Source organism: Nematostella vectensis, chromosome 1 (assembly GCF_932526225.1).
Source record: "Nematostella vectensis chromosome 1, jaNemVect1.1, whole genome shotgun sequence".
NCBI classification, from domain to species: Eukaryota; Metazoa; Cnidaria; class Anthozoa; order Actiniaria; family Edwardsiidae; genus Nematostella; species Nematostella vectensis.
Genome location: NC_064034.1, coordinates 21,536,760 through 21,553,539, shown reverse-complemented (window position 1 = coordinate 21,553,539; position 16,780 = coordinate 21,536,760). Strand labels below are relative to the sequence as shown.

The 16,780-nt window shown below is 39.7% G+C and overlaps 1 protein-coding gene across 4 annotated transcripts in view; it reads right to left on the bottom strand.

Annotated features, from left to right (window-relative positions):
* LOC5518304 (cytosolic 10-formyltetrahydrofolate dehydrogenase) overlaps positions 1–12,401 on the bottom strand; it is a 37,159-nt gene extending 24,758 nt beyond the window's left edge. The window contains exons 1-18 of one of the 4 annotated variants that reach the window (XM_032362903.2): positions 12,267–12,401; positions 11,081–11,490; positions 10,288–10,453; positions 9,426–9,530; positions 8,857–8,946; positions 8,303–8,440; positions 7,931–8,059; positions 7,676–7,764; positions 7,069–7,137; positions 6,686–6,758; positions 5,722–5,841; positions 5,000–5,062; positions 4,844–4,908; positions 4,114–4,264; positions 3,941–4,011; positions 3,403–3,508; positions 2,956–3,043; positions 2,749–2,842 (exon numbers count right to left, since the gene is read on the bottom strand). In XM_032362903.2, coding sequence (XP_032218794.1) covers positions 2,749–2,842; positions 2,956–3,043; positions 3,403–3,508; positions 3,941–4,011; positions 4,114–4,264; positions 4,844–4,908; positions 5,000–5,062; positions 5,722–5,841; positions 6,686–6,758; positions 7,069–7,137; positions 7,676–7,764; positions 7,931–8,059; positions 8,303–8,440; positions 8,857–8,946; positions 9,426–9,530; positions 10,288–10,453; positions 11,081–11,451 — 1,988 coding nt within the window. In that variant the 5' untranslated portion in view covers positions 11,452–11,490; positions 12,267–12,401. Of the gene's footprint in view, positions 1–2,748; positions 2,843–2,955; positions 3,044–3,402; positions 3,509–3,940; positions 4,012–4,113; positions 4,265–4,843; positions 4,909–4,999; positions 5,063–5,721; positions 5,842–6,685; positions 6,759–7,068; positions 7,138–7,675; positions 7,765–7,930; positions 8,060–8,302; positions 8,441–8,856; positions 8,947–9,425; positions 9,531–10,287; positions 10,454–11,080; positions 11,644–12,266 lie in introns of those variants that run through there. The other 3 variants (XM_032362904.2, XM_048732063.1, XM_032362902.2) reach the window with 3 other exon arrangements.
* Between the last annotated feature and the right edge of the window lie 4,379 nt (positions 12,402–16,780).

Sequence of the window (16,780 nt, the reverse complement as noted above, 5' to 3'; positions counted from 1 at the left end):
GTTATAGAGGGGTGTATTGTAGGGCTTGTATAGTGCTAGGTTGGTTATAGAGGGGTGGATTGGAGGGCTTGTATAGTGGTGGGTTGGTTATAGAGGTGTGGATTGGAGGGCTTGTATTGTGCTGGGTTGGTTATAGAGGGGTGTATTGGAGGGCTTGTATAGTGGTGGGTTGGTTATAGAGGGGTGTATTGTAGGGCTTGTATAGTGCTAGGTTGGTTATAGAGGGGTGGATTGGAGGGCTTGTATAGTGGTGGGTTGGTTATAGAGGGGTGGATTGGAGGGCTTGTATAGTGCAGGGTTGGTTATAGAGGGATGGATTGGAGGGCTTGTATAGTGGTGGGTTGGTTATAGAGGTGTGGATTGAAGGGCTTGTATAGTGGTGGGTTGGTTATAGAGGGATGGATTGGAGGGCTTGTATAGTGTTGGGTTGGTTATAGAGGGATGGATTGGAGGGCTTGTATAGTGGTGGGTTAGTTATAGAGGAGTGGATTGGAGGGCTTGTATAGTGGTGGGTTGGTTATAGAGGGATGGATTGGAGGGCTTGTATAGTGTTGGGTTGGTTATAGAGGGATGGATTGGAGGGCTTGTATAGTGGTGGGTTAGTTATAGAGGAGTGGATTGGAGGGCTTGTATAGTGCAGGGTTGGTTATAAAGGGGTGGATTGGAGGGCTTGTATAGTGCTGGGTTGGTTATAGAGGGTGGATTGAAGGGCTTGTATAGTGCTGGGTTGGTTATAGAGGAGTGGATTGGAGGGCTTGTATAGTGCTGGGTTGGTTATAGAGGGTGTATTGGAGGGTTTGTATAGTGGTGGGTTGGTTATAGAGGGATGTGCTGGAGGGCTTGTATAGTGGTGGGTTGGTTATAGAGGGATGTGCTGGAGGGCTTGTATAGTGGTGGGTTGGTTATAGAGGGGTGGATTGGAGGGCTTGTATAGTGGTGGGTTGGTTATAGAGGGGTGGATTGAAGGGCTTGTATAGTGCTGGGTTGGTTATAGAGGGGTGTATTGGAGGGCTTGTATAGTGCTGGGTTGGTTATAGAGGGGTGGATTGGAGGGCTTGTATAGTGGTGGGTTGGTTATAGAGGGGTGGACTGGAGGGCTTGTATAGTGGTGGGTTGGTTATAGAGGAGTGGATTGGAGGGCTTGTATAGTGGTGGGTTGGTTATAGAGGGGTGTATTGAAGGGCTTGTATAGTGGTGGGTTGGTTATAGAGGGTTGGATTGGAGGGCTTGTATAGTGCTGGGTTGGTTATAGAGGGGTGGATTGGAGGGCTTGTATTGTGCTGGGTTGGTTATAAAGGGGTGCATTGAAGGGCTTGTATAGTGGTGGGTTGGTTATAGAGGGGTGGATTGGAGGGCTTGTATAGTGGTGGGTTGGTTATAGAGGGGTGGACTGGAGGGCTTGTATAGTGGTGGGTTGGTTATAGAGGGGTGGATTGGAGGGCTTGTACTGTTCTGGGTTGGTTATAAAGGGGTGGATTGAAGGGCTTGTATAGTGCAGGGTTGGTTATAGAGGGGTGGATTGGAGGGCTTGTATAGTGCTGGGTTGGTTATAGAGGGGTGGATTGGAGGGCTTGTATAGTGCTGGGTTGGTTATAGAGGGGTGGATTGGAGGGCTTGTATAGTGCTGGGTTGGTTATAGAGGGGTGGATTGGAGGGCTTGTATAGTGGTGGGTTGGTTATAGAGGGGTGGATTGGAGGGCTTGTATAGTGGTGGGTTGGTTATAGAGGGGTGGATTGTAGGGCTTGTATAGTGCTGGGTTGGTTATAGAGGGGTGGATTGGAGGGCTTGTATAGTGGTGGGTTGGTTATAGAGGGATGTGCTGGAGGGCTTGTATAGTGGTGGGTTGGTTATAGAGGGGTGGATTGGAGGGCTTGTATAGTGGTGGGTTGGTTATAGAGGGGTGGATTGAAGGGCTTGTATAGTGCTGGGTTGGTTATAGAGGGGTGTATTGGAGGGCTTGTATAGTGCTGGGTTGGTTATAGAGGGGTGGATTGGAGGGCTTGTATAGTGGTGGGTTGGTTATAGAGGGGTGGACTGGAGGGCTTGTATAGTGGTGGGTTGGTTATAGAGGAGTGGATTGGAGGGCTTGTATAGTGGTGGGTTGGTTATAGAGGGGTGTATTGAAGGGCTTGTATAGTGGTGGGTTGGTTATAGAGGGTTGGATTGGAGGGCTTGTATAGTGCTGGGTTGGTTATAGAGGGGTGGATTGGAGGGCTTGTATTGTGCTGGGTTGGTTATAAAGGGGTGCATTGAAGGGCTTGTATAGTGGTGGGTTGGTTATAGAGGGGTGGATTGGAGGGCTTGTATAGTGGTGGGTTGGTTATAGAGGGGTGGACTGGAGGGCTTGTATAGTGGTGGGTTGGTTATAGAGGGGTGGATTGGAGGGCTTGTACTGTTCTGGGTTGGTTATAAAGGGGTGGATTGAAGGGCTTGTATAGTGCAGGGTTGGTTATAGAGGGGTGGATTGGAGGGCTTGTATAGTGCTGGGTTGGTTATAGAGGGGTGGATTGGAGGGCTTGTATAGTGCTGGGTTGGTTATAGAGGGGTGGATTGGAGGGCTTGTATAGTGCTGGGTTGGTTATAGAGGGATGGATTGGAGGGCTTGTATTGTGCTGGGTTGGTTATAAAGGGATGTATTGGAGGGCTTGTATAGTGCTAGGTTGGTTATAAAGGGGTGTATTGAAGGGCTTGTATAGTGGTGGGTTGGTTATAGAGGTGTGGATTGAAGGGCTTGTATAATCAGTTACCTTTCCATGATTGCTTTTCCAACAGGAGTTGAACCAGTAAAACCAAGTTTGCGTACGTCAGGGTGTTCACAGATACGATTTCCAACAACTGAGCCTAAAATAAATGAGTAAACCATGTGCCATTCACAAATTATTAAATTTCTTTATTAGCACAAGACAACGAGTATTATAATGGTTAACTAACCAATAGTGTTTGAGTCATAGTACCTGAACCAGGCAGAATATTTATAACACCCTTAGGGAAACCAGCACGAGCTGCAAGCTCTGCAAACTTCAGAGCAGTCATGGGTGTAACCTTGGAGGGAGAAAACAAAATAGAATCACAGTAAGCCACTAGTATAAATGAAATCAGCTACCATAGCTTTTGGAGTGGACTTTTGAGAACATTATTTGGCAAGTTTAAAGATAGGGCCATACATAACCTGCAACAATTATGGAAAAATTCTCAAGACAATACATCATTTAAAATCACTTAAAGTATAATTTTTGTCACCTATGGCAATATCCTTAGAATTGCAAAAGTGAAGTGCCATTATTTCCAGTTAATGTGAAAAGTATGATAAAAAAGCACACATCTTTTCTGCTTTGATATCAGGATAAGTAATGCCATTTACCCCCTTCACAGCTGGCTTTTCAAACTGGTTATGGTATTACCTGTGCTGGTTTGAGGACCACAGTATTCCCTGCTGCAAGCAAGGGACTTATTTTCCATGCCAGCATCATAAGGGGGTAGTTCCATGGTACAATGAGACCACATACCCTGAAAGATACAGAACAGTTTACTTTCACCAACATACTAGCCTAGTTACCCTAAAAGCACCAAACGACCAAGAAACAAAATTGCCAACACACAAATTAAAGACAATTCCATATGAAGGATGTTAGAAGCAAATGTAGTTACACTACCTCTTCCTTTTTTATCAAGGGCTAGATGACCCTGAATGGTGAAGGAACCAACCATGTCCTTTTTAATGCTGGTCCTTACATGGTGAAGGACAGCAACCATGTATTGATAGCTTATGCCCCGGAATAGCACAGTGGTACTCTCTTTAAAAGGTATGTGTGTCTACATACAACACTCAAATCACACCTGAAAAGATGTTTTAATAGAAAAGAAACATGATCCTAAAAAAAGGAGATCAAATAAAACAAAAACGAATTCTACAGTAAATACTGGGGGCTCTAGCCTTACCCAATTGGCTCACGTTTGGTGTAACAAAGGTTTCTGTTTGGCTTGGCATTGTTCACAGGGACAGTGAGGCCCTGGGATCGTAAACAAATAAAAATAAAAGGTCAGATGGATATACGGTACATTTGCACTAAGACTATCAGGATGCTGGTGTTGCAGACGCAAGCATGTCTTACCTGAATCTTATCACACCACCCAGCAAAGTATCTGACGGTGTCAATAGACATGCCCACATGTGTCTTAAGGGCCAGGGTGTACACAGCACCGGAATCTAGAGACTCTATCGTAGCTAACTCCTCTTTATGTTGTTCCATCAGGTCTGCAAGCCTAAAGAAGGATTGATAAAACTCAATGAATCAGGGAAAACCAACATTGCTATAACCAATGGTAAAATAGGTGTGAGGCAAAAACAGGATTAGTTAGGTCATTTTGTGATATAAGAACATAAACTGCACTTATTTAAGTATATAAGTATATACTGTACTTATTTCAACTAAGGTATCACCAGAAATCAATGCATCATAACATGCAGTGTTTCGTGGGAATTGTATAAATAGCTGAATCCTGATATCTGGAAGGTAAGGTAGCATCAGAAAATCAATGCATCATAACATGCAGTGTTTCATGGGAATAGTATAAATAGCTGAATCCTGATATCTGGAAGCCATGTGAATGTTCACGGGAACATATGAACAAGAATTTTACATCCTTTTACAGCCTGGTTTTACATATTTTTATTTATTTGCTTATTTATTTGATACCCATGAAGTACTGTAAGTTACAAGACATGGTACCGAGTGCTACCTTATGTGAAATAGTGTATAATGAAGTTTAGCAATGTGCGGTACACACAGGATCTGCTTATGATTAAAGGCAAGGAATAAAACTCAATACCGAGTATTGTACCTGTTCATGAGAGTTGCTCTGTCTCTTGCATTCATGGATCCCCAAGGCCCATTATAAAATGCTTCCTTTGAATAGACAAACAGGTTGAATGAGCTTTATCAAGATAAATGCCATAAAAACATTTTAAAGGTTACTGAGATAAGTTAAACAACACACCTTTGCAGCATCAACAGCATCGTCAACATCTTCATGTGTCGCGAGGGATACTTGTGCCAAGACCTAAGCAATACAAGGGGCAAAACACATAAACAATACAAGAGGCAAAACACATAAACAATACATAGGGAAAACACATAAACAATACAAGGGGCAAAACACAAGGAACACAGACAATACAGGCAGGGAAGGAGAGGAAGCAAATCAGAGATAGAAAGCACAAGAGATGAGTGGAAGTGTGGGAGAGAAAGGCAGAGATAGAAAGCACAAGAGATGAGAGGAAGTGTGGGAGAGAAAAGCAGAGATAGAAAGCACATGAGATGAGTGGAAGTTTGGGAGAGAAAGGCAGAGATAGAAAGCACAAGAGATGAGTGGCAGGCACATACATAGGGGGTGCGCATGGTGTGAGCGTACCCCCTTGGCTGCCAAAAGTATGTCATTTCTTTTTTTTCTATTTTTCCAAATGATACCTATGACTGCCCCCCCCCCCCCCCCCCCCCCACTCAGTCAATCCTGGGTACGCACCTGGGTGGGGCAGGGTGGGACAATGATGAGGGAAGAAGGGGGGGGGGGGGGGAAACAAGGTAGAGGGAGATAAAAGTGAAGGATAAGGATCAAGCCAACAGCAAAAGACATATGTAGGAGAGGGGATTTTAAGGAGAGTGGAAGAGCAGCAAAGAGGGATATAAAGAACAAAAACAGGCGAAAAGTAGGGCACTCACAGTTCCATCCGTGGGGTTGATTGTGTTGAAGGTTTTTCCGTGATGAGAATCCACAAACTCCCCATTAATAAACAGCTGGTGTGGCATGTGAATAGTCATGTAGTTTACGTCCATGTCAATCTAGCAATAAGCAATAAGGAACCATTAAGGCAAATAGGTGCTCAAATTACCCTAAATTACAAATTACATTTATGAGGCTGCTTTTGCAGAAAAATGGTTGAAACTCTTACAACAAAAAGACACATTATCCGACCTCATGACAAAATAGTCATTTTAGTCATATCTAAAAGAAATTCGGATAATTACTGCAGGCTGTCAATTAAGCCAAAAATGCCTATTTCAATGCAAATGTAATATTGGGTTTCAATATAACCCAATATAATTTCAGTATATAATACCTAAGAAGAAAATAAAATTTTATCATCTTGCAAATTTGTTCAAATGCAGTTTCTGCTAGCAAAATGTGAAACAAAATTTGTTGTTTATATTCAACAGCTACAAAATTAATGTATACTCTCCAGACATAGTAGTTCTAATAGAACAGGGAAGGATCGAGAAGATCAAACGCACTGTTGTTTTGCACGAGGGGTGAGTGGCACAGCAGGAATATATGAAATCGGAGAACTTCTGATGACAAAACTTTAATTATTTCCTGAGAATTCTGACTTTGGAAAGGGGATTTAGTCAATGTGTCAAACTAGCTGCATGGGTCCACTTTGATGGCCATTGTTTTCGAAGCTTTAGTATAAAATAATGGCACGAAACTTTCCTTCGCAACGCAACTTTGATTTAGAATAACTCGAAAACCAAAAACACTAAGACGCTCAAATTGTCAGGAATTCATATTAATCTCATATGCAATCCACTGTTAAAACTAAAAGGCAAGTTGTCTTTCCTTTCGTACCACCTTAACACTCTACTCAAACACAATAAAATGGCTAATTATGTAAGCTACATGGCTTACAGTGCTGCACTTGAACTCCTCCTTTCCCTCTCCCCTGGATATCAAAATAGCTTTCCGCACAAATGCAGGATACCTGAGGAAACAATAACAAATAATTTTGCACCTACATTTCCAGCCTCAAAGCTTCTAAATGGGTTTTCAAATCACAGACTGTGTTTGTGTTTACATCAAAAGTACTATGGTATGTGTTCTTGCTTGAGGGTAAAGCAGAGGCAGGAAGGTATACATAGAGGGAAAATAAGAGTACCAAAAAATGAGGCAGCGAGAGAGAAAAGACTTGCTGTTTGACTTCCAAGGACTTTCCTCTGTATATAATCCCCAGAGCACAGCATTGGAAGACAGAGCTCTTATCAAGACTAAGCACTTTAAAGTTTGAGCAATACCTTGTATTAAGATACACCTCCTCTGGTTCAATAACAACCCCACACTTTTGTTTTACTTCCTCAACAAGCCTATAAGTCAATACGTTTTGTCAGCATTTGAATATTAGAGAACAAAATAAAGAGTGACCAAATAATATAGTAAAAAAAAACAGAGTACACAATTAACAGAGTACACAAATGACAGAGTAAACAAATAGCAGAGTACACACATAACAGAGTACACTAATAACAGAGTACACTAATAACAGAATACACAAATAACAGAATACACAAATAACAGACTAAGCAAATAACAAAGTACACAAATAATACAGTAAAAAAAAACAGAGTACACAATTAACAGAGTACACAAATGACAGAACTCAAATGACAGAGTACACAAATAACAGAGTACACAAATATCAGAATACACACATAACAGAGTACACAAATAACTGGGTACACAAATAAGAAAGTACACAAATAACAGACTTCACTGATGACAGAGTAAACACATAACAGAATACACACATAACATAGTACACAATTAACAGAATACACAAATAACATGGTACACAAATAACAGAGTACACAAATAACAGAGTACACAAGTAAGAACCTTATTTACCTTGCAACATCCATAGAACCAGCCCCTGCATTGAAGAAGTCAGTCTCTTCATTAATATCAGGGTTTGCTAGAATACCTGCCCAAATGGCCTGAGAAACATGAAAAAGGAAACAACATAAAGGGTGCCTAAAGTACAGAAACTTATGGCTGAGATTGTATGAAATCCATATTTTTTATTGGTCACTTAAAGTACCCTATTGCTAATATGTAAATCAAATTTCTCTAGAAAAAGTGTTTAACTAGCTGGCTACTCACTTTCAGCTTTCCCTCTATTGCTGTCTCCTCCTCATTCAGCTCCAGAGGAGCCATGTGTTCTTCCTCCTGGCCGTATTTGGACGCTTCAATCATCCGGCCACCAGCAAGTTGGAGTGTTTTTACAGTAAGCTGGAAATTTAAATATTTTTTGAAGCATTTTAAAACACTATTGTACTGTAGCAAGATTCTGTCCAAAAGCACTAAGTAAAAATGGGAAAAAATAGCTTAACTATGTAGTACACAGAATAACAATTACACAATTTGTTCACAAACAACTTTTTTCACTTACACAAATTTTCTCAACAAACCTATAAAAAATAAACACTCTGACAAGAGCACACAGTATGACATTTTTGGAAACATTTCTCATACCATCTTTTCATCAGAGCCAATGATTGTCATGCCATCCTTGTGAACAATGGCAGGGCGATCAAGGCCGTCAATTTCAACCTCGCAGCCTTTCGGAGTCTTGCCCTTTGGCCCCAATTTAGAGCCATAGAATGTCACTTCCTGAGGACCAGACAATACAATTGAGTGATCTAAAAACAATTCACAGATCCCTTTTCAGCAATAGCTCCATCCATCCCCAGCTTTTGATCACCAAACAGTGGGCAGTTATCTCACAGGGGTTCAAAAGAGGTTTTAAAGAACCCTCTTCAGCCACACTTTTGTTTTTGTTCTCAAAACTAGAAAATCACAAAAATGACCACACCAGATCCTGAAAATACAAATATATATTGGATACTGATAACCCTTCAGGATCAGAATATCTTGCAATGAAATTTCACCACCACTAGCTTTGTCGAGTAACATAGAATAAGGAGAAGCATGGCATTTTATTTTTCTTTCCTGTTCCTTAATTTTTTAATTTGACAGGGTAAAGGACACAAGCTTACGTCTGTAATAAAATCAAATCATTATTATACCTCCCCATTTATTAGGGCCCAGGCTCCTGGCAGCTTGTCATTCCCTCTTATAAAGTTATGGAGAGTAGCAGCATTCTGATTCCAGTTTATCTGAAAAAAATATGATTTTTATCATTTTATTAAAAGCAAATACAGTATATCTTAAACTAAGTGACCTAACAGATTTTGGTAAAGTAAAACAACAGCTGGTACACCACAAGTTTCCATAGTTTTCTAATCCATCATTAGAGAAGAGACGGACAATAATCTGATGTTATATTCTAAGGGGTAGCGATGGGTAAATCCAAGACTTGCCAAGGCGCCAATATCTGTGTTTAAGAATCGCCCGAGCCCAAGCCTTTTGTCAAATTTTGGAATCCAAGCCCCAGCTTTTCTGGTCTCTTAACAACTTAGACCGAGCCTTTTTTATCGAGCTTGTTTTCAGATAACTCCAGCCTTCAATTTGAAAAATCTAGTCACAAATGTGTCCATTTTGTTGTTGTTTTGGATGGAGTTGTTTACATTAATCTATGCCTGATACTTATTGGGTAAGAAGAATTTGTGTGCACCATACCTTTACTATACCATACCTTTGCAACTTCTTTCTTTTTCCAGATTTTGTCATATGTAGCGCCCTCCTCTGGCTGTGTTATACGGGGGGCTTTCCCGTTAGCAATCAGCTCTACAGCCTCAACCTGTAAACGGGTGATATAACACAAAAAACCTGCTTCTGGATAACATGGCATTGAAAGCTATCACATGCATGTACTAAAGAAAAGGACATTCCTGGCATAGGCAATGGAAGCAAATGTTTTCATGGGGAAGGATAACATCAAAATTTAAATGCTCTTAATCTTTTACTCACAGAAAAAAAAGAAAACATCTATAAAGGAGCCCCCCACCCACCCCCCATATCACCTTAGAAAACTATCTCAGTCATCTTGCTAGAAATAATAATCAAAAACATTAAACAAAACAACAGCAACTAAGTGTATTTGTAAACACCTAAACAGCACAAGTGTTGGACAAATAGGACAAAAAGCAACCAAACAGGGATATTACTACAGTGGAACCTGGATTTTACACTATGCCTCGGGGACTGTACTGTCCGTGTGTGGTGTCTTAAGTTTTTCTCTCTATAATGATAGACACAATCAGTATATCGTTTTATTGAGGTCAAAATTACGCACAGGGGAACAGATTTGTATTGTTAAATTGAGAATATTGTCCTGTCCAATATCGTAAAATCAAGGTAATTTCTTATACATTCCACTGTTGTATTTCTGCCAGGAGAAAACAATGCCATTGTAAAATTGAGGTTGTCGTAAAATCCAGTATCGTAAAATCCAGGTTCCACTGTATGTAAAAAATAGTGTATTCTGGGTAGGCTGAGGTTTCCCTTTTAAACCTGGATTTCAAAACTTTAGTAAACAGTTCTATACATCAACCTACCATGCCTTTGATACCCTCGGGATAGAGAAATCTGTTGTACAGAGTATCAACTGTGTCATTGGGGTCGACTTGAATACTTTTTTGAAGAAGAATAGGTCCTGTGTCTAGGCCATCGTCTGCCCAAAATATTGAGAAGCCAGCTTTTTTATCACCCTCCATAAGAGTCCTAAGTTAGCAAAATATACAAAAAAATACAATATCAAACACTACACTCAAATATAAAAAAAATGTCACTTATGTACACAGAGTGTCAGTCTAATGGTTCCGGCTTTGGAAGTCTATAGCCTTTCTTGCAGTTCAACATAGTTTAGTTTACAAATAAAATAAATGATATTCATAATTGATGATATTCATAAATGAATCGATCTATGTACAGTACGAATACAACAATGCGATTTAATATTATGATCAACAAACCACAAAATAAATACTTATTAAAAAGAAACCAAGCCTATTAAAGAACTTTTACAAATAGGGCATTTCGAGTAATGTGATATTGAGAATTCGTCGCAAGCTCACTAGAGGGTATAAGGCAAGTTTTAGTGACGTGTACTTAGTATCCAATGGACTTGTTTATTATTTTTCTGTACGTAAATAAAAAGTAGACTGACAAAAAACTGAAACTCGGCATAAAATTTAATATAAAGATTTCCATCATTTATAATTATCTATAATGCCAGCAGCTAAATGTCTACTGTTGGTGTTTTCGTGATCGACCAATGATCGCACGTGGTTGTTGTTGCAATGGACGAGAGTATCATTGAAAGGAATGTTAACAAACGAATGACCTTACCAGTTAATAGCAGAAGCCCCACGATGTCTTGGTAGCAAGGAAGGGTGATAGATAATGGAGCCATGCTTTGGAAAGTCAATGACATTCATTGGAATGAACTGAGAACAGAACGGCATAACATTCAGCTCGGCGCCGCAAGCTTTGTACTTGTCCACTACTTCTGCAATCGGTTCGCCTTTCGTTCTCCATCGCGGGAACTTGAACACTTTTACCCCATCTTCCTCTGCACCTGCTGCTAATATATCCGGTTTCCCTTTGATATCCGGTACCGTAAACACACCAACAATTTCGTGCCCTTTAATTCGTAAGTTCCTGTACACTTCCAAGCCAAACTGCGACTGTCCGATGATAGCAATCTTGAGCTGCGCCATGTTAGATACAGCGGTGTGAATTGTCCTCCGACCACTCTGCTGGATAAAACGACAAGCTGAGAGCATGATTTTTCACAATTATTCAGAAGAATACTACACAGAATTATGCCCAAAGCTAGCAAAATGAGTTAGCAATCGTGTTCCGTAAGGCGAACGGAAGATTTGTTTGTTATTTCCTCGGAACGAATTTGTTTGTCAAGCTGGTTTGCAAAGTGCGCCAACCAATCGACCAATCAGATACTGACTTAGGGAAAACCTGATTGGCAGGTTTGTTGTTGCGTTTCTCCCATTGGTCGTCTTGGCGTGAGAGAGGAGGTGGTGGGGGTGTGAATAGTCATTCTTGGTAGGGCTTGATGCGCTGGTTATGCAAGGTTGAGACAACGGAAGAACCGCATAGGACAACGTATCTTTTTCACTAACCTCTATCACTGACACTGATCGAACAAGGTTTTACAATAGCAAGAACCATTTTTTTACAAGTTATACTTGTCACACAACGACACAATGATAACAGATTATTATATTCAAAATAACCAATGACCTCTTCTCAAACCGCATATAATTATGCAAGATCACACAAGCGACTACTATAACAAAATATAATCTATCAAACTACTTCCCTGATCAAACATATAGACGCAAGTAACTATAATCAGTGAAATAATCAGCACAGGAAATTATCTATTTATTGGTGTTGGTCGGATAAATCAGACAATTCCGCCCAACTTTCCACGCGAATTTACACGTGTCAGCCTCCGACACACGGTGAGGACACCTCAGTACCATTTGACTTGTTAAAAGATCACTTATCTTACCTTTAAAAAGCACGCAAATTATCGTTGTAGTTACTTGTGATCAACTTGGTTGGTACAAAGAAACGCCGGAAGAGCGAGTCCGAGTGTTCTTTGTTCTCCGCTGCGAAGTGTGATATTGGCTACTATGCTAATAAGCTACTGGCGTGACTGGTACCTCTGACTGGTTTATTATTACACTTTATTTTCGCGTGACTTTACTTCGCGTTTTTTTTTTTTTTTTTAATTTACGATGCGCGAAAAGAGTGCAAGCTTGACCTTAAGATAAAATATCAACTATCTGATAATCTTTATGAACACAATTCTTTATCAAGTGGAGAGTGGGTATATAATGGTATCGAGTGCCGTACAACAAAGACCAAGGGACGTGTGAGTGAGAGACGTAACAACAGGATTCTAAACGACAGGACTCTACACTAATTGCATAAGAATACTTTTCCAATTATTATAAAATCACCTCCTCACATCCCCCTAGAGAACACCCAGAGCAATGACACTAGTAGTAGTTTTGATTGACATGACTCAGGATACTATTAGAAAAAAAGAGGGATTTCAAGTCTTATGAAGAGCTATACATATGGTGGTATGGACCAAGGTGCTGTGGCTGGTTGCTTGAACTTGGTAATAGACGAAGTAGTATGATAATAGATTTGTAAAGAGTGCTAAAAAGGATGATATTATATCCTTTTAGTGTTCTTTACAAATCTATAATCATACTTTTGTTGTGCGACTATTCTACAACATTGTCATAAATAAATATTCTAGAAATCTTAATTCGCTCACCGGATCTCAATATTGACTTTTTATCACCTTTTCACCTTTCATTCTGAATACTAAGTATGCACCTGCTAGTCATATAGGTCATGGGCAGTGTGACCTATGCCAAAAACAGTTTAGCGTTTACCTTAGATAAACATTTACTTTGCAGACATTTCGAACAAGCCAAACGTATCCCTCAGCCTCATTATTCTGTAGTATTTTATATGATAATTATTTCTAGTCAATTGATTGTTATTCTATCATCGACGGATTCTTACTATAGTTATCCTCAATTGTGAAATTGTTCTGTTCCCTTAGATCAACATTTATTTGCAATTCTTGCATCACCTCTCTTATAGCAGTCAAACCAGTTAGTACCGAATTATTAATTAGTCAGTAATATATAGATTTAGGCACTGCCTAAAAGCGGAGCCAGCATAAACACCTTTTGTGTTGACTGATCAAAGGTATTATTGGGGGATCTAGGATCCTGCTCTCTACTGAGATTTATTTATTGTACCAACCAAATGGATCCAGGCCTTATTCAATAATTTAAATTATGCAGTACATCAAAGTTAACAAACACAATTCCTTGTGTGGATATGGCTGTCAAAGTTGTCAAGAGTCTGATGGTAAATTCTTATGTCCCATCATAAAAGTTCCATTACTAATATCTTTTTTTTAATCAAAACAATACTCCCACAAGCTTTGCCCTTGTGCAGAAAATGTCATGGATGTAACAGCATTCCAAAGATTCAAAATAATATATTTAGACTGTTTAGATTTTTATGTATTGATTTAGTGGCGATTCTCTCCTTCATTGGACCGAAAATTCAGAAAAATGTCTGGAAATTAAAATTCAAAAATATATCTCCTTTCATGCATGACATATTGGTGCACCCCACTTTACCATATAGTGGCCTTGTTGTTGGTGGCCTACTCCCAAATTAATGCAATGAAGAAAAAACAGATTGAAAATGCAAAATTCTAATTTCAAACCAAACCCTTTCATTGATCTATGTTTGGGGTAGAGAGGAATCAAAGAATATCAATTGACTAAAAAATAATCAACGGGAGAGGAGATATAAAGTGAATTGACTCAACTTGAAAGGTTTGGTGAAAAAAATATAACAGTAATGAAAATAATTTGATTGAGCATTTCTTGACATTTCCCCTTTCCCATTATCTTAACCATTTCACCACCTCAGGCCTCTAAAGAGGCCATGTATTTGTTATCAAAGCTATGTGAACAGAATTCTATTATTGAAAAAGAACAAGGTTGTTGCTATTGTTATAAAGTTTTTAAACTTTACTAGATACTAGAAGATACTTAAAAGTATCTTGCCCTAAAAAACCCTTCCCCTTAACACATTGACCCCTCAACCGGCCTGTACCGGCTTTGGGAAGTACCCACAACCCCAAAAATTCATAAATGCAAAATAAACACAACAAGATGAAGATACTCAGGCATCAGTCTAAGGGATAAATGGTCTTGCAGATATGCATCCAACTAAGGTGTTGACATCTACTCTTAAGCCAAATAATAGCACAGGTTCTTTGACAAATCTCAAATCGAACAAGGAGAGAAAAGCAGAATCACCCCTCTCAATAAAACGCTCAAAATACCACACAAGGGAAAGAGATCAGCAAACACAGCTCAAGACACAAAGAGATACCTTTATTCTGATCCTCCAGGTACATTTCCATGGCCTCAAAACACAATGTCCACTCCTTGAAGGATTGTATAACCACGAAGATGTCTTTACGTATTGCAAAGCATTCTGGGAGATCCAGGGGAATATTCACGAGGGGAGGTCCAGTCAACACTCCTCTCACCAAAGTCAGATGGATTTTTAGAAGTCTTTTCACGCCGAAGCCAAACAAATCAATTCCAGGTCATACAGACCCAGAATAGCAGTGTAAACAATTTTGGAATCAATTTGGTTTCAGAAAAGACAGCATTTAGGAGAGCTGTGGTGATTCATTAGAAAATTATTTTCTCATCCAGGCAAAGCCAAACAAGAAAAAATCATCATGAATCCACCTTTGCTTGCAAATATCAATAAGCAAACCAATCAATTATGCCCCAAAAGACTTCATGATGTCCTGAGACACTCTCCTAATATGCTCATAGCTGTATTTTTGATAAAAAATACAAGCAACCATCAACTTGTGCTGGCTTCAGCACAACGACGAGGGATTTAAAGTGGGGACCGCAAAGCACTGTTGGAAAGCTTGAATACCGCTGACTAGGTGCAGCTGTGTTTGACTTTTACGGGCTGTATAAAGCTCAGAATAGGGGGGGGAGGTATCTGTTTTCAGTCTGTAAATTTTGTAAATTCAGCTCAAAAAAAGCCAGGGGTCAATGGGTTAATAAAAGTTCCATTAATGTACATTTGTAAAGCTACATTCTGACAAGCTTTGTTATTGCGAAGAACAATGGATGAAACAGGATTTCAAAGATGGAATATAGTGTCAGACACAATTTTAGATAAGATGCAATGCTGAAGATTTAATGTACCATTTTAAGTGGTGATTTTCCATCCCCATGGGAATTAATATCTACAAACATACATCCAGTAATGCATTATATTTTGGTGTTTTGAGAAACCCTGGATCTAACTATTCCAATGAAATATATCTAAACATCTGAAATAAATGTAATGTGCAAGAGACTTGAAAAGAAAATATAAGTGAAAGATGCAAGATGCAGACAATAACAACAATACATATTGAAAATAGGTTTTTTTTTTAACCTCGGTAAGGAAAATTTCTGCTGTATCTTCTAAGAATATGTATCTTCTTAGTACTAAGAGCACAGGATATAAAGACAAGAACGGTCTTCTTTAGCAGTATTTGACAAATGCAACACGATATTGGTTAGCCTTTATGAAATATCTCAACACAATCAATCTGCCCTGAAGAAGTCTTATTAAAGACGAATTCCAGTTTTTGTTGTATCGTATTTTATTCAACAAAATCAAGAATATAGATAAAACGAAGAATGTCAAAACAAAAGCTGTTATGCTCAAATAATTTGATTACTAAGTTAAGTACTCGCATTCTCAAAGCATACAAAAAGGACAACAAAAAGCCTAATAACTGTCATATCCTCAATAGACAATACAAATCGTCGTCCGAAACTCACCTTGCATTGTTTTTTTGGGTCGCTTTCTTGTGCTTCTGTTCGCTTTTTAATGTGAACTGTTACTTGCTTAAATTTACTAGCTAAAACCAGATAAATCTTGGCGTGAATGAATGTTAGTAGATCTCCTCTAGTTGACTTTATCCTTAAGTCACAAAATTTGAGGCAAAATAAATAATTATCGCATAATCGACAAAAACTTTCCCCTTGCTCCGTGCTTGTATTTAGTCGCCATTTCGGGGCCGAGTGAGGCCTGGGAGTCGCGCGGCTGACTGACTGGCTGGCTGGCTGGCTGGCGAGTGACACCACAGGGTACCCGCGCAATGACCACAAAAACCAAGTCGCATACCTATACCATATTTCTATGCCTATGGGGCTACGCGGGACGGATGAGGGACGGATGAGCTATGGGACTCTCGGTGTATGGTAGGGACGTATGTACCATGGGGCTCTCGGTGTATGGTAGGAACGTATGTACCATGAGGCTCTCGGTGTATGGTAGGGACGTATGTACCATGGGGCTCTCGGTGTATGGTAGGGATGTATGTACCATGGGGCTCTCGGTGTATGGTAGGGACGTATGTACCATGGGGCTCTCGGTGTATGGTAGGGA